This window comes from Colius striatus, chromosome 9, assembly GCF_028858725.1.
Source record: "Colius striatus isolate bColStr4 chromosome 9, bColStr4.1.hap1, whole genome shotgun sequence".
Classification (NCBI taxonomy): Eukaryota; Metazoa; Chordata; class Aves; order Coliiformes; family Coliidae; genus Colius; species Colius striatus.
In genome coordinates this window covers 23,419,681-23,443,126 of record NC_084767.1, presented here as the reverse complement: position 1 = coordinate 23,443,126, position 23,446 = coordinate 23,419,681, and the positions used below count along the sequence as shown (strand labels likewise).

Below are 23,446 nucleotides of genomic sequence, written 5' to 3'. Positions count from 1 at the left end.
GGGCAAAATGTGAATGGGCGCGGGGGAGCGCGGGCGGGCAGAGCGGCGCGGCGGCAGCGGCGGCGGCGGGCGGGCGGGCTCCACGGGGCGCGCGGCGGCGGGCGGGGGCGAGCCCCGATGTGCGGGCGGCGGCGGTGGCCCGCGGCCCCGCTCCGCCCCGGCTCTGCCCCGCGCGTGGGGGCCGCGCGGCTCTGAGGAGGAGGAAGAGGAGGAGGAGGAGGAAGAAGAAGGTTGTCGCTGCCGCCGCCGCCGCTCCGGTATGAGCGCGGCTTTCCAGCCCTCGCTGATGATGATGCAGCGCCCGCTGGGAAGCAGCACGGCCTTCAGCATCGACTCGCTTATCGGCAGCCCCCCGCCGCCCGCCCCCGGCCACTTCGTCTACACCGGCTACCCCATGTTTATGCCCTACCGGCCCGTGGTGCTGCCGCCGCCCCCCCCGCCCCCCCCGGCGCTGCCGCAGGGCGCCCTGCAACCGGCGTTGCCTCCCGCGCACCCCCACCACCACCAGCTGCCCAGCCTGCCCACGGGTTTCTGCTCCAGCCTGGCTCAGGGCATGGCCCTCACCTCCACCCTCATGGCCACGCTGCCCGGCACCTTCCCCGCCTCTCCCCAGCACCAGGAGGCCGCCAGGAAGTTCGCCCCCCCGGGGAACTTCGATAAAGCCGAGGGGATACCCCCAGACGGCGGCAGCGACGATGGCAAAGCCTTTCTGGGGAAGGATGGAGCCCTCTTGCCCTTTTCCGCCTCCGACGCTGTCCAGGCCTCCCTCGGTGAGTGAGCGCCGGAGCCGTCGGGGGGACAAGAGGGGGGTGAGGGAGGAGTGGGATCCCACTCCACACATCGCCCTTTGGTGGGGTGGGCTGGGTGGGTTGGGAGAAGGGGTGTCCCCAGGGACGAGGGATCGCCGGGAGTCCAGTGGCCACAAAACCAAGTGGAAGGGAGAAGGGGGAGAAAGGAGGTTTTGAGACCACACTACTTGAAAAAAAAAAAAAAATCCATTAAAAATGCAACCAAAAGATATGTGGGGAAAAAACCACAAGCAACGACATGATCCCAAAACCTAGCAATTTTTGGGTGATGGAGCTGTGGGCTCGGGGGGGCACCAGGGTCTGCGGGCTGGAGGGTACTGAACACTGACAAAAGGCCTCTGCTTTGCTTCCAGCTGGGGCTCTGCGGGGTCAGGGGAAGGAGGATGCCAAAGCAGAGGAGGATGCAAAAGGCAAGGAGGAAAGTTTCTCCATGGACAGTGATCTAGACTACAGCTCGGATGACAACATCCCTGGTCAGGCAGCTCACAAGGAAGAGGACTCTGGCAACACGCTGGAGGAAAACACCTCAGCACCCCCCAATTCCACCAACACCACGTCCACGGGCAAAAACCGGCGGAGGCGAACAGCCTTCACCAGTGAGCAGCTGCTGGAGCTGGAAAAGGAGTTTCACTGCAAAAAGTACCTGTCCCTGACAGAGCGATCTCAGATTGCTCATGCCCTCAAACTCAGCGAGGTGCAGGTGAAAATCTGGTTCCAGAACAGACGGGCAAAATGGAAACGGGTCAAGGCAGGCAATGCCAACTCCAAGACAGGGGAGCCCTCCCGAAACCCTAAGATCGTGGTCCCCATACCAGTGCACGTCAGCAGGTTTGCGATCAGGAGTCAGCATCAGCAGCTAGAGCAAGCCCGACCCTGATCCTTATGCTCAGCTTTTGAGGGAAAAAGTTTCCAAATCGGGGTTTATAAGCAACCCACCCCAAAAGAAAAAAAACCCAAACAAACCACAACAAAACTAGAAGCATAAAAAAACCCCAAAACAAAGAGCCAACAAGAAAAAGATAAATCCCACAGCAAATCACTGTCACGACTGAACTTTAAAGTGAAACTTTCCGCTTACCGAGTCCAGCAAGAGTCCGTGAAGGAAAGAGGCTTGGAAAGGGTTTTGGTTCGGAGCAGGAATATCAAACCCTGGAAAAGCACGCAGAAATTTGTGACGAGGCTGTCCCTCTTCGTGCATCCTGGTGCCATCTTCGCTGCGACGGGGACCATAGATGCAATACAGTGTCAGCGCTGGATACAGCAGCAATTTATCCCATGTTCCAGTCCCCGGCGGTGACATCCCAGCGAACCCTGCAGCGCGCCTTTAACCATCTTTTGGGGTTTTGTTTCTTATCGGGGGTGAAAGGTAAAAAACAGACGAGAGAACAAACAAAAAAAAAAAGCAACAAAAAACTGAAAAGTTTCATTTCATGCCTTTTGTTTTGTTATGGTTCGATTTTTATTTCTAATGGCTGAGTGGCAGGCACTGGGGGACAATTTTTTTAAAGATATTTTTTGCCTGGCTTTCTGTCGTTTTTTAGTTTGCCTGTTCTACTAAGCCGTGTTTAAAAGAGAGAGAGGAAGGGGAGAGGAAAAGAAAAAAAGCACGATTTTCTCTATTGTGTTTAATTTATTTCAATGTAGCTTATTTCCTTATAAGTTATGAGATTTAAAAGCAAAGTAAGTCTTGTGAATAAAAACCGACAAGGAAACAAACAAAAAAAAAAGACAAAAAACAACAACAAAAACCGCCCTCCATCCTTCGGGTTGAGCTGACTTTCTTGCCGTCCCCCCCAACCCCTCCCTGCGCTGCCGGGGCACAGTGATACTGCTCTCGCCTGGTTGGGGTTTTCTGGGATTTGGGGTTTTTTTAATTGTCGGGGGCGGGGGAGGTGGGAAAAAAGTTTCTTCTTTTTTCGATGTGGGTTTTGTTTTGTTTTGCGGTGCGGAGAGTCTGGGGAAAAAAAGAAAAAGCTTTTTCTGTAAATAAATGTGGACGCTTTCGGCGGGGGAAGGAGAGAAGGAACACCACCACTTCATCACCCCCCAGCAGCCGACAGGCTCCCAGCCCCGTGTTTTGGGAGGTACAGCCGGGGCAGAGGGGTCAGGGGCGAAGGTCCTGTGTCCCACCCACTCCCCGCATCCTTTCCATCCTGGTTTTTTTCCCCATCCCCGCTGCCGATGAAACCGGCTCATGGGCGCTTGGCGACTATTTGGAAGGAGAAAGCCTTAATTTCCCCAGGAAAACGGGGTGCCCGGGGATGTCTATTAAATTAAATGAGGGGGTCGTTTAAATGAGAGCTATTCACTCGGGACAGATTCCGACGAATAAATCCCGTCTTTGCGGTGGCCAAATCATCATTTATAGCCCTTCCACTTCATCATTTATTGATGATGATGATGATGATGATGATGATGATTTTGAGGCGCCGGGGTCGGTGAGGGCGGCGGCGGCTGCGGGGGATGGGAGGCGGCTGTCACCAGCCCTTCGCCGAAACGGACGGGCGGCGGGCAGCGTCGCTGCGGGCAGGTCCTACGGACAGCACCGGCCACGCAAGGACTACTGAGAACCCACGGGGGATTCCGTGCTTTTGCGGCAGCCGCCACACTGCCCGGTCCTTTAGCTCGTTGCAAGAAATTAAAATAAAATGCTGGGGGGTTCGTTGGTGCGCGGGAGGACACGAGGAGCCGGGACACGCGTGGCTGCCCCGCTCCCACGCCGAGGACGTCCCAGCGCTGCTCCTCTTCCCTGCGCTTCTTACAAAAATATGTGAGTATTTTAATTCTTTTGGGTTTGGTTTTGGTTCTGAAAGGGACGCTGCTCGGCAGGCTCAGCAACCCAGAGCCCGCTTGGATCAGCCCGGCTGTGCCCCTCCACGCGGTGGGGCGGGGGCTGTATTTTAGGGAGGAGCAGCTGCTCCTCACCCCTGTCCCCTACCCTCCCCTTCTCCAAACCAGCATCCTTCCCCCAGGCACAGGAAAGTTATTTGCTCCGTGGTTTGAGGTCCACCGTTCCTACCCCCTCCTCTAGGAGTGGAGCTTTGTGGTGGGGGGGGGGAAGCCTCGGGCCGGGGTGGGGGGACAGGAGGAGAAGGGGATAAACAAGCAAGGGGGTTGATAGCTGTCATCATCACCATCATCATGGCTTTCATTTGGCTGCCTAATGAGTCAGATCACAGGCAGAGAGAAAAATTGTCAATCGCCCAGGCTCTAATGAATTTTTTTGCAAATTGTAATCAAGCCAGGCCGTCTCAGCTCGCTGATTAATGAGACCCAGGAGGCCCGGCCAGCACCTCAGCTTTTTATTCCATCCCGTCCTCCCTGCACTAAATTAACAGCAACTTGTCTGAGCTTCAAATTAACTCCCAATGATTAATTCTGATGGGGGGGTCTGAAGAATAGCTCGTCCTAATAGGCACTGGCCTCTGATGCTGTTTGAAATTAATACACTTCCCCTTTGGCTGCCGGCTTTAATCCAAGGTTGGGGTTTGACATCACTATATTTGTTGTTACAATAAATTCCTCTTACATCTGCAGATCAAATAATTGCACTGCTCAAGGAGCGCGGGAGAAATACCAGCCTGCTTCGCAGCAGCCCAAAGTCAGAGGGGAAGGAAAGCTACCCACTCTGCTCCACTTCATGTCCAGCCTGCCTTAAGATAACCCATTTTGAATATACAAATTATGTATTTTTTTCTTTTAAGCCACCGCTGTTCAGCAACATCGGGATGCAGCAGCTGGAGAAGGCAAACCCTCTCTGGTGGGATGAAGAGGGTGCTGCCTTACTCTTAAATGAGACATCACAGCTTTTAAATCTGCCTGTTTACCCCCTCACTGTGGTGACCTGACAAATTCACCGCATGCAAGAGCTGCTGCGGAGGCCCGGCAAACTCAGTGCATGGCAAGGTGGGGGCGGGGGGACTCCAGCTGCGGCTCTCGCTCCCTCAGAGGGGGCAGCTCTGCCTTCCGCCTTGTTTCTGTTTGTATTGACTTAATTGGTTTAATTATTTCAGCCGGGACTGGCCAGGCTCTGCTTTGTGCCTTTTACCTGCCTCCAGGGATGTGGCTGCCCCACAGACAAGGACCCCTTTGTGCCCAGGTGGGAGGGTGTGGGACCTTCCCTCCATTGGGGTTATCCCCTGTGATGGTGGGGGCCACCCCACCAAGCATCCCCCAGAACAAGGTCTATCAGGTCTGGCCCTGCCAGGACTAAGCATCTCCTCAAGGGGTGCAGGTTAGCCCCTGGCAAACGACACCCTCTGGGCTCACTGTCCTGTAGGACTGGGCCTCCTTGTGCACCTCCAACGGAGCCATATCAATCTTCATCCACACGCAGGAGAGCGATGAGGCTGGTACGCGGCCACCCATGCAAATTCCCACCATCACCATCATAAAGCAGCCGGCACCCTGACACACAAAAGCAACACCATATGCACAGAGACAACCTGTATGAATTATAAATTGCATCATAAAAATTGATTGCCTACCTCAACCTTTCAGAAACACACACCAGGGGGAGGCAGAAACCCACCCCAAGCCCCAAACTGGCCACCCCATGGTGGGAGAGGATGCTCTGCTGAGCCACCCCGTGTCCTTCATGGGTGTGAGGTCCCTTCCCGTCCCCCTCCCTGCCATCGCAGGATGCTCACCCGCCCCTTGCTTGCTCTTTTCTCCCTCCTGCTACGCCTGGCCCATAGAGAGCCTTAATCTATTTATTTCAAGCCACTTCATCCTCTCTCCCGCTTTTGTCCCAGCCCCAGCCTCTGGCTTTGTGGCAGGACCGCTGAGGTTTTAAAAGCCCCTTCCCCTATAGTTTGAGGTCTCCTTGGCTGCCTGAATTACAATGGCTAAAACAGGATTACACTGACCTGATCCTATTAAACTTGCCAATCGATCTGTGCTGCCCTCCCTCTGGCTTGGCAAACTTGCCCAACTTTCCCTGAGGCTCAGCCTGAGAAAGAGGAGAAGCAAAAGGCTGCCTTTCCAGCCAGGCCTGATGGAGGGAGGAAGGAGGGAGGGATGGAGGCTTTTTTTTTTTTTTCCCCCTTTGGAGCCACATGGATTTTAAACCTTTACTTCAGCTTCTAGCATCTTGGCCCCAAAAGAAAAAGACGACATCTCCTCAGTCTCGTAGATGCTCTGACTCCCAGCCTTGACAGGGGATTAAGTCATATAGAAAAATCATATAAAAAGGGATATTTTAGCTCTAAGTGAACTGATTCTCCCTTCCTTTGGTAGTGGCAATCCTGAAGCTGCCTGCTATGGGGCACGTAGGCTCCTGGTCCTCCTTCTACAAACAACCCCATGCAGAGAAAATCCTGGGAATAAAACAGCCTCAGCCCCTCACTGCGATGCTGAGCATATTGGAGTGAAGTCTGAGCTAGGTCTGTCCACTCTTGAGTTGCTTGTGAGCCCCTCTGGGACCTGTTGGGGCTGGGATCCCGATACAGCCATGCAAACATCTCCCCACCGATGCTTCACCTCCCTCTGTGCCTGGAGAGACATCACCAGTGCAGGCAGGGCTGACTCCAGCAGCGCATCCTCCCTCCCCTTTATTTAGAAAGGAATGCAAGAAGAGGAGTGCAGACATGACTTAACGATGCTTGCTTCTGCAGCAGGTGAGCAGACCTCGAATTGGTGGCATTATCAGCTGCCAGGGGATGCTCTTCATCACCTCAGTGCAACGGCAACCACCATCTGCAGGGGAACAGGCACCTGGAATTAATCCCCTGCCCTTCCCTGGGAAAAAAAAAAAAATACAAGGCAGGGGAATAATCTAAAAATGGCAGTAAAATATGGGGTATTTACACTGACCTGCCAGGATGACATAATTAGTGGCAAGCGGTCTGAATTAGTGGCAAGGGCCTATTGCAGACTCCAGGAAAGCAGTTTTAATGTTCAAATCCTATTAATTAACCAAGCAAAAGACAAATCGGGGACTCTCCTTTATAGTTTTCTAGGACCATGCTATCTCTGGCAAGGAGCTGGAGCTCATAGGGTGAATATGTGTTGCCAAGTGTCTGGAGCTCTTCCCTCTTCACACCCCCAAGCTATTCTAGACGGTACTGATACCCCCAAAATGGCCTCCCATGAAGGGGCATTAACAGTGATTTATTGAGGTTTTTTTTACAGGTAACATATTCTGATACTATCTGGAACGACTAAAACCGCCATGCCTTAGTTTTGGACTCTTCCCAATTCTAAACAGAAACCTTTGCTGTTTTTCTTCTGCTTGTGGTCCTGTTAATCCTGCTTCAAAAACACCCAAACTCAGAGATGATGTGGGGAAATGTGAGTATGGCCCCAGAGTCTTTTGAGAGGTATCTGTCTCCCTTGGTGGTGTTCCCAGAATAGCAAAAAAAAAACCCAAAAACCATGGTCATCGTTATACACATCAAATAATTGCTTTTTTTTGATGGTAACCTTGACTCAAAGAGTACCAACTGACTTCTTTGAGTAATTGGAACGTCTCCTTACCTAAAGCCCTCTCGTCTACATCTCTGAAGCATCCTCAGGGCACGTCTCATCACTTGGCAGCTGAGGGCATTGCATCCTATGAAACACAGTGCTTCCCCTTAAACCCTACATTAAAATTACCAGGCCACTCTCCTGTCAGATTTAAAGATCCTGCACCAAGGCTGGAAGGTACCTGTGCTTGAAAAAAATATATAAAAGCATCTCTTTCTTACTCTTTGTTGCCCAAAACAACAAGAGGGTTCTCTCCCATGACTCTACAATCCCTCCCCACCCCCCAACAGAGACAGACCCCCAGTGTGCAGAAACACACCGCAAATAACTAAAGCACTGTCCAGCCCCAATGGTAAGAACCAGTGCAAGGAGTTACCCAGTTCCTCTGTCACCAGTAACAGCAGCTTTCTGCCTCTGCCCCTCTGCGGCATTCATCTCTTTGCATGGAGAGGAAGGATGATAGCAGAGACCTTCTGCAAACCATTGCTGCTTGTAGATATGCCATTGAGTGCTGAACATTTACAAATAGCCCACTCATTGCTAAGAAGCCACTTGGGCTTTTATGAATATCGTTACGGCTGTGGTCTAATAGTATCTATCAAAAACATTGCCTTTCTGAATTAGGGTAATGGTCATTTTTAAGACACACATCTGTATTTTTTTTTTAAACAGATGCTTGGCTCCTAAGCCCACGACTGCTATTTCTCCCCCTCCCCAATTATTTTCATATTTCCCCATTTCCAAAGCGGCAATAAGTTCCTGTGAAAGAAGGGTAATAGGAAGTCTTTCTCTCTAAGAGAAATTGTTAATTTGGGATTTATAAAGGACTTTCCTTAATGAATAATAGTTGAGATCGATCTGTCTTCCTGCCTCATTCTGCAAAGTAGCATTTGTAAAGTAAGGTGATCCCAATTACTCCCTCTAATAACCTTTTCCAGTAAGAGATTTCAGAGCTGCAGCCATGAAACTCGCCTGCCTGCCTCTGCTCCCCTGGTGCCATGAGCACCGCCTGTACCAGGGCTTTCTGGCTTCATCCAGCTCATTCTCCTCCCAGTCTTGAATGGACTAGCTCCGTCACCCCAAAACCCCAGGGTGGCATACCCCATGGCTCCCTGGAAATGATTGAGAAAGGACTCAATCATTGTTTCTAAGTGCCTTCATGGAGAGAAAATACTGTCCCTAAAGGGTCTTGAATCAACAGGATGGCAGTGTAAAAACCAATGCTGGTAGCTCAAGCCAGACAGACTCAAACTGGAAGCAAGGCTGTTTGTTTTACTTAAAATATCCAGGACCATTAAAGCTGACTAAGGTGATGTGTGGGGTTTCTCAAGCCCTTGGGGTCTTCATCTTAGGGTTGGATCATAAAATCATGGAATCACAGAATGCCAAGAGCTGCATTAGCCAAGTGCAGGTCTTTACCATAGCAAGTGACCTCTCCAGCTGTTTTGTCACGTCTCCTTCCCTTTCATCCTGTCTCCCTTCTCTTTGGTTCCTTCCTATGGCAGGGAATGAAGGTGTGTATATCCCATTCTCTTTTTTTCCCACATGCCATCCCACATGCATGTTCTTGTCTCACATTCAGAGACTGGTGGGACTTCTGTAGGGACGAGAGATGGAATATTTTTCACCACGCTTTAGTGAATGTGTCCTGCTTGCCTGGCTCTCCAACACTCGGGAGAGACGCAGGCTCTGCCGCAGCACCAGTGCTCCCATTTCTCCGTCTCCACTCAAGAGACATCCTGCATCAACCCAGACATGCTCCAGCAAACCCAGGAAACACTAACACCACTTTCCTGGCAATTCCAGGGGAAAAGAAAAATCCGGAAGAAAAAGATTTTTTTTGGAGCCAAATAGATTTCTCTTTTAGGTCACCTCTGAGCAGCTGGAGGGAGCTGAGACGCTGAAGTTGTAAGAGGTTTGCTCTGCCTCACCTTCAAAAGAGGTGACCCATAGATGACACTGCCTTTGGATGTCTTGTCCCTGCCACGAGGACTATTTTGGGTGTCTGAGCTCTGTTGCGCTGCTGATGTGCAAAGGCCAGAACATGTCGCTTTTCTATCCTTGCCTGCAAGCACTGTCCTCCCTGTGAGCCAGAGCTGGTCCGAGCAGGGCATGGTGCTTGGGCTCTCCCTCACCCTGCCGGAAGGGGGTGCTGAGGGTACCCATCTTGCCTGCATCTGAGCTCAGGCACTCACTGGGCAAATTTTGCCATCTCGGAGTGCTAGAAACAATGAAATTCTGACATTATTTGTTCACCTGGCACAAACCTCAGAACTGCTAGTTATTAACAGACCGGGCCGATTAGTGGCAGCCATCAGCCAATAAATAAATTGGAACCATCTCCAGACCTGATTAGCTTGCTAATTAAGCTCAGTTACAGGGAAATCTGCAGTCAATCAGCCTGGCCATTACCAGTTGGATCTGCAGAGCGAGAGATGTAGATGCTGCGTCTCTGGTGGGAAGGAGGAGGAGGGGAGTGTGCAGGGGATGGGTAGGAAGGTGATACTGAAATTTGCTTTCCTCAGCAGCAATTGGAGATGCTCATCTGTCTGGGGTGATTCCCAGCGGTCTTTGGTGCCCCTGCACTCACCCAGGCTCCTGCCTCAATACTGTTGAGGGGCATTGCCCCGTTCTGCCTCAGTCGCCAAGCTGCTTGGCAGCACAATTGCTTTCCAGTCCACAAACTCTCAGAAACTGCAGCCTGTCTCCAAAGACAGCCCATTCAGAAGTGCTGGAGGAAGGGGGGATTTTTTTTTTTCTTTTTTTTTTTTTTTTTTGACTGAGCCAGGTTGCTTCCCTCTCTCTTTCTCACAGCAACATGCAGCTCTGGCTCCCCACACTTCCCTCCTGCGCCCAGCTGGCATCTGGGGACCCACCTCAAAATGCTGACACACTTTCGAGGGTTCTCAGTGGTTTCTTCTTGCCTGCAAAGTAGATAGAACATCCCCCATATGGCCCAAAGCAGAGGTAGGATTTTAAGACACGTGCCCATTCCTTGCTGTCAGCATCACAGGACGAGGTGTTTTGGCATTTGGGGACCCCCGTGCTCCCTCCAGCTGCAGCCCCCTTGTCTTGGCGGCTGCCAAGAGGCATCTGGCATTTAAGTTTCTCTCCTCCTCATCCTTCTTCCGGTTCTGGCAACTTGAGGCCATTTGGGATCCCAGTCCTTGCTTCATTAGATGAAAATACCTGGCCTCTGATTCCCACTAACCCTCCAAGCTGATGTGAATTGTTTGGTCCCACATCAAAATGACCACAAATGGTTATTTTCAACCGCAAAAGGTGATGAGAAGAGTCTCTTCAACTGAGCAACATGCAGCTCTTGGTATTGGCAGCAGTGATGCTAAGCCATTTCTTAAAAGGCTTGAGCAAACCTCAGCCACGCTATGTTCCCATGGAGCCCAACGTTAATCCCCTGAGCAATGAGAAAGTCCTGCAGATGGTTTTGCAGCCCCACATCCCTCCTGCCCCATGGCTTTACACTGCTTTTTTCATTCTGCCACTTTAGTTCTTCTCATTTTCTCTCTGGCAAATGCAATGAGTCTCCCTGGCTTAAAAACAAACAGATCTGGATGTTGGGGAGTGGAGATCAGTGGGGGCAGAATGCAAATAAATAAGTGCTAATTGCTGGCAGAGGCACAATGCATCGAGTATGGTTATTGTGACTGCATTTATTGGCCAATTAAGGGCTTTACTGGACGTTAGGTGAGGTAAATGACTGCCTGGTGGGTTTCCCAGTCCTGGCGTCAGTTTGTGGCTTTCCTACTATGCATTTAGTGATTTCACCAGGAGTAACTGTTTCCCTAATGCGTCCTGCCAGTGACTCTGTGCTCTCTCCTTATGGTTAGACTCAAGCACTCTAAAGGTCCTTTCCAACTTAAATTATTCTGTGATTCTACCAAGTTATGTTCTATGCATCACTCAGGTGAGAATTGCAATGCTATAGCGATACTTCACCACAGAAAAAAACCCACATTGCCTACTTCTCCCTGCATCAACTGCCTCAGATCCATCAGAGAAATATGGAGAAGGGCCAAAGGATGAGCTTGACGGCAGGTGGTGCTGGGCTGTGAAGAGCTTTTTGTGGAACATGCAGATTCTCAGCCTCGCTTTCTGCTGAATTTTTCAGTCAGGGTAATATCAAATTTCTGAGCAGCATCTCTGGCCATCACTTCCGTCTCCTGACACCAAATCATTGAGCAACTCTGGGCCTGAACAACATGTCCCATTCCCTCTGGGAAGGGACCTCATGAAACTAAATTAGGCCAAGTCACTCTGGACCAAGGGGTCCCACTGCCACTCTCCCACCCCAGAGTAGTGCAAAGGGAAGAGGGAAGGCTGGAGAAAGATGGTGAAACCACACATGGTTCAGCTGAGGAGCCCCTTGATGTGGGATGTTGTAGGTACTCCATGCTTTCAAGAGATTCAGGGAACCAACAGAATCACTGAGGATTACCAAACTCACAGGTGGCTCAGAAGTCTTTGAATTTTGAACAGTTACAGACTGGGTAACTACATAAAAAAGCCCCATATAATCTGGTTTTACACTCTCCTCCAGCATTGGCGTTCGGCCACAGGTGCAGCAAAAGTGTTGGTGTGCATGAATCTTTGACTGGGCTCTTTAAGGTTACTCTTACCTGATATTCATGAAGCATAAAATCTTTTATCTATGTAAACTGTTGAATTTAGTGGAACTTGGCTCTCTTCTGCAAAACAAAGCTGTTCACCAGGGAGGGTCAGACACATCCTACCATCGCATTGCAGGTGATTGCTGTGCCTGCTTTCCTCAGTCGTCTTGTCCTGTTGCTTCCTTCACATCAGTCTGGATTTGTGTTAAAGAACAAGTAAGAAACTGTCAAAGGAATGAGGGCTAAAAAAATAGCTAAAAAGCTTGTGGTCCCTATGGAGCAGGTGTCTGGACTTTGGAGCAGGTTTCTTGAACTGGTTCTCCCAGCACCCACCAAAGCTGAGCCTTTGCTGGCAGAGGTGGGAATGCACAGCAGGGCCTTATGGCAGAACAACAGTTTAGTCTTTACAATTGCTTTATTATTAAAAAAAAAAGAAACAGAAAAAAAAAGGGACATTTCTCCTACTCTCATTATGGGAATCAATAGTTTTCCTTCACAATCCCTTTCTAACCCTTGTTACTTTGCGGTAGGATAGTCTTCCTAGGCACCTGTGAAAGTCACCAGCTGAGGGTGTTTCAGGGGTATATGGTGGTGTGCTTGGGGTAGGTGACAAATGTGGGCATGAAACACATCCTTAAATCTGCTCCACCATTCCTGACACTAGGATCTTTTGGGAGAAGGCAGATCTTAGGAGGGCTGTTAGACTCAGCCATGCCCATTACAAAATCAAGACCTGTACCTCTTTGGGAGGGCAAAGGAGGGGAGGGATGATTCCTAAACAAAGTGCTATTATAGTTGTACACCCAGAGGGAATCCAAAACAAGTTCTCTCACATTCAAAGTTCACATTTCAAATCTGGAAGGGGAGAACACAAAGCACCCATCCTCCTGCTTTGGTTGTGCATGTGATGGGTTGTCCTGGTTAGATGTGTGATGGTGGTAAACATGGTGGGAAAAACCTTGCAAGAACAAAGACACAGAGTTTTGTCATATGTGACAAAATAGTGATGTAGACCCTCAAAAAAAGAAAAAAAATATCCACAAGCAATCCTGCAGATTTTCATCCCCCCCAGTGCTGCTACAGCTTCCCTGGAGCACTTGGAGAATTGAAGAGCAGAAAAAGAAACAGAAAATCTCCTCCAAACAAGTCCCCATCTGACAGGTCAGAACCAACAGCTCCCTGCAGGTTGGAGACCTGATGGAATCACCGAAGAATGAACACATTTAGTCCAAGGCACAAGCAGATGTAAAAGACAAAACCAAAAATCCCCAATCCTGTACTGTGGGCTCAGTCTGTGAAGGTGCAAGCTCACCTTTCCCATGTTGGCCAGGTGGTGTCTGGAGCAAATTCCTGCTGCAGCGAAGTCTCTGCTCTTATCACACATTTGGAGAGCCTGAACATCTCAGTATTGGTTTTGACCATTCTGCCTTTTGGTATCAGCCCCCTTACACTGAATGTAAGACTAGGAAAAGAAACATCCTGAATTTGCTGCTTCCCCACTGCTTATCTACAGCTATCATACCCCTAGTCTTTGTGTCTCTTTTTGAGGGAAACTCTCCACTTCTTCCACCTCTTTATAGCTCTACTCATTTCTGAACATCCCTAATTTCTGTGTCTTTGACAGGTGGGACAAATGGCACAGATGGCCAATCCATAGCACTGGCTGTCTTGATCCATTGTGCCCCTATGGACCTTACCATCTTACATTTCTTTACTCCACGGTGTATTATTTAAGTCACTTCCTTTTTTTTTTTCCCACCACTGATGCACATTTACTGATTTTTATCTGCTATTCTCTTGGCCCTACATAGTGTTTCTACAGTCATTGCGGTCACCAATTGTATTGTCAACCCATCATGACACACTGGTTCCGTTAGGGACTCTGATGGCATGTGGCTAGTTACCAGGTGAAACCTCTGCTCAGGTGAAAACCCATCATCTCTTTCTTTCCTCTCCATCCCATCTCTCAACGTCCTGCATCAGGGCAGTATTTTGTCTTTTCCTTAGGCCTACTTAGATTCCTGGTTTCTTCTTGAGCCTTTAAAAATATAAATAAATGTCAATCAGTTTCCCGTTGTTCAGGGTTTTAAATGACTTGTTCAGAGAAGCCTAATAGAGAGCCATGATTTTCCTTCAAAGAAGTGATTAGACCATACCATATCATGACCTTAAAGATGTTTTATTATTCTTACTTTAAATGATCATTTCAACCAATTTAGCAGATACAGATGTAACTGTTACTGGCCTAATTCCTTGGATCTCCTCCAGAGACTCTTAAAGCCTAGATGCAACATTTACTACTCTCTCTTCCTCAGGAAGAATAACTGTTTTTAATGAAAGCCCACATATTTTTGCTGGGAGATCTGTCATTTAGTTCCCAAGCACTTTCACAAGTCCTAGATATACACCATTATGGCCTGGTTGACTTATTGCTTTTTAATTTATCAATTTGCACCATTACCAGCTCTTCTGACATCCCAGTTCTTGGCTAATACTTCATCTTTATTACTGGCAAAGAGTGACAGTATCTCATCATTAATACAAGAAGAAAGTGGGGCCAGGATAGGTGTATCTCAATAACGTGGCAATGAAGACTCAAGCAAAGCAGCAAGCTGAGACAAACGAGTTTTCTTGTCTTTATTAGAAAGAGACCTATACAATATAGCAGCCTCTCTCTGCAGTACTTTACAACAATTTTTTTTTATTTTTTTTTAAATTATTCAGAATACTGTACAGCTGACACAAAAATCTCAACACTGAGAGAGAGGAAAGGGAAACATAATACAAACTGGCATACTTAATGAAACCAAAATCATAGGGAACAACGAGCAAAGTGAAATATCTGTCAATCGGTTTAATTACAGTACAAACAATATAAATAAAGCATCATTGTGTCATTGTAAAACAAACTTGGTGCATGAGGTAATATAAAAACAACAAAACTTTTTTTAATAATTTCCACACTGTCTTGTCATCATTTATACATTACTATTTACAAAAACAAACAAAAAAAAACCCCAAACCAAAACTTGCTCTAAAGCCTGCCATGTGCCATGTTCTGCCAGCTTCTGCCTCAGCCCCAGAGGTCTCAGGTGTCCCTGCTCACCTGGGCTCCCTTGCTCCCTTCCTCCCCATCCCAACCAGAAAGACAAACCTTGCAAAGCAGAAAAACTGAAAGCCTTGGGGGCTAAATGCATCTGAATGTAACACCAGGCCTTTGCAGGCAGTCACAGGGCAGTGAGGAATGAAGAAAAAACCCCAAGGTACACATACACTTCCCAAGCGGTGCCAACGGTGCTTCCCAAAATAAATGATCCAATTACATTGACCCTCAAATCACAACCTTACTGCAATCAGGGGCTAAACTCTGACTTCAGAGAGGTCAGGATGAAGCCCATTTGAGTCCAAATCTCCCGCCTGAATCATGCCCTTGGCAATTCCAAACCAGAGTCCAAAGGCAATAGTTACACAAAACAAGTCCCTTCTGTTTTAAAAGGAGCTCCTTTCCCGAATACCCCTTCAGTTTCTGCATCCACCTATATAAGCCAAGTGAAAGATGCTCTTGACACTGAAATAGTAAAAGAGATCCGGACTGAATGCATACACCCTGGAAACCTGGTATTTCCATGGAGCAAAGAGCTTTGCTTTCAAAGGACAGGTACATCGTTTTTTCCCCACGGAGTGGCAAATGACATCGATAGATTCAATGGAGAACCCAGTTGACTTCCAAGACACATTGGAAAAAATGCTTGGAGGGATTTTCAGCAGCATTTCACAGTAAGCCTTTTGTCACAGATGCAAGAAAGGGAAAGACTGTCCTGTCATTTCTGCTCACTCAGCCATGTCTCTTACCATACTTCAGATAGCTCCAGCTTCTTGCCACGTCAAACTTATCTACTCTTTGCTGATCTTCCCTGACAGGACTATAAACCAAAAGCAAGGGCAGAAATGGTGTGAGTAACACCTGGTCAAGTTTCCCTGGACCACTTGGTACATGCCTCAGCACTTGAGCTTGAGGCTTGTGGCTCACTGATGGCAAAATTTTGAGGCTAGAGCTTAATGGCCAAGAACATGTGGAGAGAAGAATGAGGAGCTGCGCTTAGGGAAAGACTCACCTAGACAACACTCTTCAGAAACACCTGATCATCACCATCATCATCCCCAACGGCCCCACAAACTGCACCAGGACCTGAAGCATCACTGAATCGGCTACAGGGTAGCCCACTGCTCTCACACTTAAATTCAGCCAGTAAGCTGAGTTTCAAGCAAATTTATATTAAAAAAGGCCTCTGAGCAGCACATCCTCTGTCCTTCTCACCTTCAGATTCTCCTCTGGTAACACCCCTAGGACTGGCAAGCTGGGGTTTCTTCTTTCAAGCTACTTCAGGCCAAATGAAAAGGTTTCCTCAAATTCAGTGTTGCCATCTGAAGGAGCTGGATTTTTCTGAATAGCTCTGTGGCAGGTATCTGTGCAAGTCCTGAGTGCCTGATGGCTCGCAAGGGCCACAGTAAGCCTGCATCTCTCCATCTCTCGAGCAGGCCTCCCCCATGCTGCGCCTGCCTCCTGTGCTCTTGGAAATGGCTGATCTTAGTCAAACTGGCAAACCTGCCCATTTAGAAAAATCAAACTGAAAACCTGGCTGTAGCATTACATTTTGATTAATGTGTAAATGTGCGCATGTACATTTTCACAATTCCTAATAGCAGTATGCAGAGCACACCTGCATATATAAGCACACATACACACATCAAAAGCAAAGCCTGTGTAGTTAGTGACTTCCATGTGATACAATGCCTTTACCTTAGGGATCAAAGACTCCTGACTGCAATTCATCCACCAATTCAACTCAACTCAATCCCCAGATGTGGGAACTAGTTATCAAATAACCCTTCTTCAGCACCAAAACTCCTCCTCGGTCCCACATAAGCTTGGGGTTTGCCTTCAGCACGGATCAGACCCTATCAAGTTGTCTGCTGTGAGGGGTTTTACTCCCTGTACTGTGTCATTCAAAAGTACCAGGGAAGTGTCTTCAGCTACTTTGGTTCTCAGAAACAAAAAATCACCAATTGGTTCCAGAAAATGGGGCATACACAAAAGAGCTGATGGTGCATTCACTGTCAGCAAGCAACGTGGTCATCCCAAACGCATGCCATTAAACCTCTGTAAGCATCCCCACCCGCTCCCCCTTTCGTGTTTTGTACATAACACACAAACAAAATTACTAGCTCTGAAGCACTGCAAAACACTCAATCCTTAGTACTGGAAGCTAAACACACATCCAAAAAGTCCATGGCCAAGAGAAAGCTGAAGCTCTGCCTGTCAACAGAACTGACCGCTACCACTTGAATGTGCCACAGGGATTTGGGAGATAGGCAGACATATAGAGATGAAGAGGCTAAAACTACTGAAATGTACAAAGACTTTTTTATTTCAAGCAAAACTCTCCCTGAACATTCAGGGAATGAATGATAGGAGTTCATTCACCCACATAGTGCTGTCACCTGAAATGAAACACGGAGGCCAAGATGACCAGGCATGTGGTTAGTGATCTAGGGCTTAAGATGGCTTTTAAAAACCCATCCAAAACCATTTTTTCTTTTCAGAAATCATGCAATCCTCCTCTTAAAACATGAACTATTCATAGCTCCTGAAAATCTTGGCCAAAACTCTTCAACTGCCTTTAAAACATGAGACAGATTCAGACAACTCAACTGTCATAAGATGAGAAGACCCAATAACTACTTTAAAAACTGGTCCACGCTAAGCAATGAAACAAAACCTAGAATATTTGTCATACACCAAATCTACAAAACTACAGCTTTGGATATTTTCCTCTATTACCTCTATATTTTTTCAAACAGGATATTATTTTCTAATAAAAACATTCAAACCAATGTTTTTTTTGTAGCTTAGAATTAAGAAGTCCAAATCATTGCAGAACCTTTTAATTTGGGGTAGTTTAGTGTTTTTCTACCTTGAAAAGAACCTTAATCTGGAGTGCTTTTTTTCTTTTTTTTTTTCCTGTGATGCAGCAAACACAAGAACATGCAAATTCAATTTTCTACACGATAAATTTTACCCACAAATCACTAAGAATAGAAGATTTTGAATGGATGATCCAAGGTTAATAGCTAGAGATCCCACATATGAATTGCTGTAGCAGCCACTGGAGGGGAAATGAAGACACTTGACAATGAGATGCAGATGGGCAAGTTGTCTCTGACCCAGCCAAGCTGCCCCAGCTTTGGTCCCAATGCTGTCCCTTTCTCTTGAGTTCTTCCAGACACAAAAACCGTTTGTTCCCTGTTAAGGTGCAAATGCGGCTCCCCGAGACATTTGGACAGGGCCCCTTTGGGATCCCCTTGTGAAATCTGTGCTTGTCTCCACTATTACTACTTTATACTAGAAACTACAAATCCATTTTTCCTGATCTCCATACAAATATAAAAGACAAAAGTATCCAAACTCCATATAATTTAATTATACTACATTACAGTGCTGGAGATAATTTCTAAACTAATTCCTAAGCCTGTATCTGCATTCCCACCTCTATTCCTCTCCCTATGTTACTCAGCTTTGTCTGGCCAGGGGAAATCTCCTAATGCAACTAAAGCTTTTTTTTTTTTCTTTTTTTTTTGCACTAACACATATAATTTAAAGAAATGGTGAAAAGATGGCAAATTAAACGATATCAGTGTTTACACAGGTATTGTACACTATGCCCAAATGCTTAAAAATCATCTCTACCTTCTAGGATCTCACCTGGCTTTCTGAGCGGCACCTAGCTCAGATTATACCAAGGTTCTCAAAAAATAGCTTTTCTTTTGTCCCCTTTTAGAAATGAAATTGGAAATCCTGGTAATGGAAGCCCTTGACCAAGTCTGTGCACTGGCAGGGCCCTGAATGTTGCCCAGGTTAGATCTTATTCCTTCAGAAAAAACAAAGAGAAGCAAACCTTCCTCATTTCTGGGAATATCAAGGTTCAGATTCCAGATATGACACATCTGACTCACTTCCACCATTCAACGGCAACTAGCTTAAAATATGTTAGTAGCAACAGCTGACTCATTTCTAAGGTTTTAATTGTTGTGGATAAAGTGCAGAGGAAGGAGGATTTAAAGGTATCTGGGTTAAAAAAAAACACAGCCACAAACCCCATTTTCAGAGAAAACAGCTTTAGCTAACGTGTTTCTGCTGGGATTTCTTATTGACTGTATCTCAATTTGGTTTTAATTTGCTCTTAACATGCTCAAAGGGCTTAAACAGCCTGGCAAGCGGGTTCCATAAAAGCAACTAGAGGGCCTAAACATGAGATGAAGAACAGAAAACAGATGGGTTAACGGAGTGAAAACAAGGAGAATGACTCCTGTAGGTTCTCCAAGTGTTGGGACACATTGCCCGTTTCCACACTTGGACGGCTTTAAGAATATCCTTTGCAAAGTGCAAACATGTCCCCTGAAAAGCATGCAGAGCCCAGAGACTTCAGCTCACAAGGCCAAGCCCTGCCAGGCTCCAGCCACAGAGAACTTCTTCCATCCTTGCTCTCAGCTGTGGTGAGAAGGGGTTTCCCCTCCTCTCCTTCATCATGCAATAAATGGATGGAGTCTATGCTGGCCTCACTTCCTTGCCAGACGGCCTGTCCCACTAGCTCAGGAGATGCCACACAACTTCTTGCAACCATCCAACCAAAACCATTTGAATAAAGGTTGCCGTACCCAACACCTCATGAGGCATGCACCCTCAGGGTCTGTTCTCCCATGGCTGGGGCATCGCCAGCTGTAGTGAGAAGGTCTTTCCTGACTTAGGAGAGACGATGCTTGGTGATCTCCTGCCTTTTAAAGGGACTGCCGCTGCAGGCACAACCAAATATTCTCCACACAGAGCCTCAAACATTTTGGGGAAGTCATCACATAGTCTACACCACTTCCATATAGGTACTGACAATGCTTACATCTCCAAGGGGAAAATCCTATGTTTAGGTTAAAAGCAACTGTGTTATTTGTTAATTAAAGTATGAGGTTATTAGTTGGCTAGCCTGGATTTATAATTTTTCATATAATACAGTGGGATTTCTTCTAAAAATATTCTGTGTTTTTTCAATGTTCACCTTCAGAAAATCTTTATGAAAGGAGTGTATAATTCTTCTACCTGAAATTTGCATGACAGCCTAGTTGCCCTTGTTTTTCAAACATCACTCTCAGTTTTATAAGAATTGGCCCAAAGAGAGCATCAGATCACGTACAGAAAATATTTTTGAACAGGAAAAAACCAGCTCAGAAACGGAACATGCATTGAGAACTCATCAGTGGAAAACCTGTCTACTATGTATTTGAAACATTGGACTTGTTTTTTGGGTACAAATGTTCTTGATGTCCCCAGGGAAACAGCAGGCAACTTTAGCACATCTGGATTCCTGAATCCCTGATGCATCTACCTTGTAGAGGTGTAAAGCTTATGAGTACCAAAACACAGTGGGCTTCACAACATCCCCTTCAGCTGCGTGTTAGGTGGGTTTTCCTGTCCCTGAAGGACCACTTTTAAGTACTAAAGATCAGGGAGTTGTGTGAGACTGATAAAAAAATAGCAATTAAAAGCCACCCTTTCTCAACGAAAAAAAATATAAATAAAAATCCCAGTATGAAAAGAATCAGCTGTAGCTTTACTCTGATGCAGCCAGCTTAGGCTGGTTGAAGAAAAGTGTCCCCCAAATAGTCAAAGGTCTACACAGTAACAAAGTACAAAATGAGAACACCACTGAAGAGGAAAAGCTGGTTAGTATTCCGATGCTTCCACCTTGAGACTCACTTTTCTTCTACAATTTGATGCTTTTACATAAAATCTGTAATTTTCTGATTTTTTTCCGCCCTTAAGATAACCAGATGACCTTTATTCTTTCACATTTTGTCTACATATACTTTGTTTAGCAATTGCTATGATCCTCCCATTTGTATGCCAAACAAAATTGGAGCCCCAAGGAAGAGCACCACTGAAGGCTTGGGAAATATATCTGAGCAGGTAGATTTGGAAATTGCTATGCTGTACGCACCTCACTGCCTTCAGATAATTGCTCCTTTGCCATCAAATTCAGTGAGTTTTCAACTTTCTCTGTGATTTACCCTTCCCCCATCCCCACACTGCTGTATGCCACTTACAAAAAATAAATCACATTTCTGCCTGCCAAAAACAGTACAGTCCACTTCCCTGTGCCAGAATCCTACTTGGTTGAAAACAGGAGAAGCTGGGATCTGCCCAGCGATACCAAAATAATCAAATCAAGTATTAAAACTTGGAATTCAAATGAACTGTCCAGGCTACTTTCACAAGCCATTTTTCTTCCAGAACGCAGCCAAGTTGGGAGTCAAGCGCAGCCATGCCCTGCCCGCCACAATGAAGGCTATCAATTCTGAACTTAATCAAATCTGATCTTCCCACAGCCAAGCTAAGGCTTTTTCTTTTGGCTTGTGAAAGCTTTGTGACTTCTGGAATAAAATACATTTACAGTGCTCAGAAACAGCCTCTTTTTCCTTTCTAAAGGGTCTCATACATTTTCTTTTTCATGCCAAACATGCCATAATCTCCTTCTAATCTGTTCCTCAAAGGTCTGCGATGGAAACAAGAGTTCACTTCTGTGAATATTTTCGATGTACAACGATCTGTAACCCACAGATCCTAACTAGTTGCCCATTATTTAGTTCACATCAATTACAGTTTATAAATTAACAGAGATGTAATTTTCTGTACAAAAAAAAATCAAGGCATATTTATGGACTTTTTTTATTCAAATAGATTTTACATACATATAATCTAGAGACACAATACAAAAATCTGTATAAGTTAGGCAACGCATCACAGGAGTGACCAAAAACTCAACACATTTACCTTGGCAAAATGACGGAACTTATTTCTGCTGGCTGAAAAAATATTAGCCTTTAATGTGTTTATTAATTTCACTAAACTTACTTGAAATGTTTTTCCTTAGCGGTATTCATTATTCCTTTTTGTGTTTCATAGTTACTCTTATTTATTTTTTCCATTTTGTTTTTACACCAAAGAGACTGCAGTCAAATAACACTCAGCAACTCATTTCCTCTCTCTGGACTGAAAAATTAAACAGATACTAAATTATGACAGTGAATTTAGAAAGGAGGGCTCCAAGGGCCTGAAAGAACATGTCTGAGATAATATGATGCTTCTAAGAATATTGCAATCACATCCAAGCAATCACCGAAGCGTGCCATGTAACTACCTCCTCAGCTAATATGCTTTTTTCTCCGTGATGACTAATCATGTTCTATTAAACAGCAGTAATGCTGGAAGAACTCAACTATACAAGTGTAATGAAGCCAGTATTCTCCCTGGACAGATTAGCTACAACTGATTTGACACATACCATCATAGGAGCTTCAAACCTGACAAACTCTGTGCTTGCTTCTGATTTATGCCGTCAAGCTCTTCAGAGAAGAGAATGAAATCCAGGCATTGCGTTTGGTAGAGGTGAAATGTACTGATGTGCTTAACTGTCAGTTACGGAAAGTCACTATCTCTCCTTCCTTCTCCTCTCGCTCGCCTTTCCCTCTGCCCCCTACCTCTATGCTCAGGGAGTCTGTGTCTCTCCCAGGGACAACTGCTCTCCCGTGGTCCCAGTGTCATGTGTGGTGTGTCTTGCTCAACCCACATGCCCTTGCTCACTTTTTCCATCCTTTGAGAGATGTTGCTGAAACAACTGCTTTCTCTGTATTCCCTTTTGATCCTTCTCATCCCCTCACACTCTCCAGATGCACCGTTTCTGGATGGGATGGGGACGTACCGAAACGAAAAGGGAAAAGGAGGGTGAGTTACCAAACTCACAGAGCAGAGCTGTGATGGGAATGGAGGAATATGAGGCTGTGGATGTAATTCAGGTCAGCAAATACATGAGTGAGCTCCTCAGATGATGGTGGGCATCCTTCCGCTGCTGTTGTTCCGGTTATTGTTCTTCCTGGACAAGTTTGGAGTGGCCATGAGGACGAAGCGCTCGTCAGGGCAGCCATACTGGAGGAGAACATCAATGCACTCCTGGCTGGAGGCTTGCCGGGCGTAGGCCAATGCTGTGTTTCCATGGGCATCGCGTGCCATCACGTTGACACCATACTACAGAAAGAAGAGATGTGTTGGAAACTGCAGCGTTAACAGAGCATTAAAAGAAGGCCAAGTGCCGGGTGCACTTAGGTCACAACTCCATGCAAAACTACAGGTTTGTCAGAGAGCGTCTGAAAAGCTGCCTGAAAGGAATGGACCTGGGGGTGTTGATGGACAAACGCCTGAACATGAGCCAGCAGTAGCCTAAGAAGGTTAATGGCATCCTGCGTTGTATCAGAAATAGTGTGACCAGCAAGACCAAGGAAGTGATTGTCCTCTTGTACTTGGTACTGGTGAAGCCACACCAAGCGCTGTGTTCGGTTTTGGATCCCTCACTACAAGGAAGAGGGACTGGAGTGTGTACAGAGGTGGGCAACGCAGATGGGGAAGGGTCTGCAGCACTTGGAGGAGCGACTGAGGGA

General features: G+C 46.7%; 2 protein-coding genes across 6 annotated transcripts in view; one reads left to right on the top strand and one right to left on the bottom strand.

The window, feature by feature from the left end:
• The first annotated feature begins 259 nt into the window (after positions 1-259).
• Positions 260-1,686, top strand: GBX2 (gastrulation brain homeobox 2). The gene is made up of 2 exons (XM_062002816.1): positions 260-770; positions 1,163-1,686. The coding sequence occupies exons 1-2, from the start codon at positions 260-262 to the stop codon at positions 1,684-1,686; spliced, it is 1,035 nt and encodes a 344-aa protein (XP_061858800.1).
• Positions 1,687-14,565: 12,879 nt separating this feature from the next.
• Positions 14,566-23,446, bottom strand: part of AGAP1 (ArfGAP with GTPase domain, ankyrin repeat and PH domain 1) — a 402,183-nt gene continuing 393,302 nt past the window's right edge. For all 5 annotated transcript variants that reach the window (XM_062003066.1, XM_062003067.1, XM_062003063.1 and 2 more), the window contains one exon: positions 14,566-23,036. In XM_062003066.1, coding sequence (XP_061859050.1) covers positions 22,833-23,036 — 204 coding nt within the window. In that variant the 3' untranslated portion in view covers positions 14,566-22,832. The remainder of the gene's footprint in view (positions 23,037-23,446) is intronic.

Bases quoted from the DNA above. Each gene is read 5' to 3' on its own strand.
- GBX2 (XM_062002816.1), top strand. From the start codon at position 260: ATGAGCGCGGCTTTCCAGCCCTCGCTGATGATGATGCAGCGCCCGCTG. The intron at 771-1,162 runs GTGAGTGAGCGC...CTTTGCTTCCAG, and splicing joins CGCTGTCCAGGCCTCCCTCG to CTGGGGCTCTGCGGGGTCAG.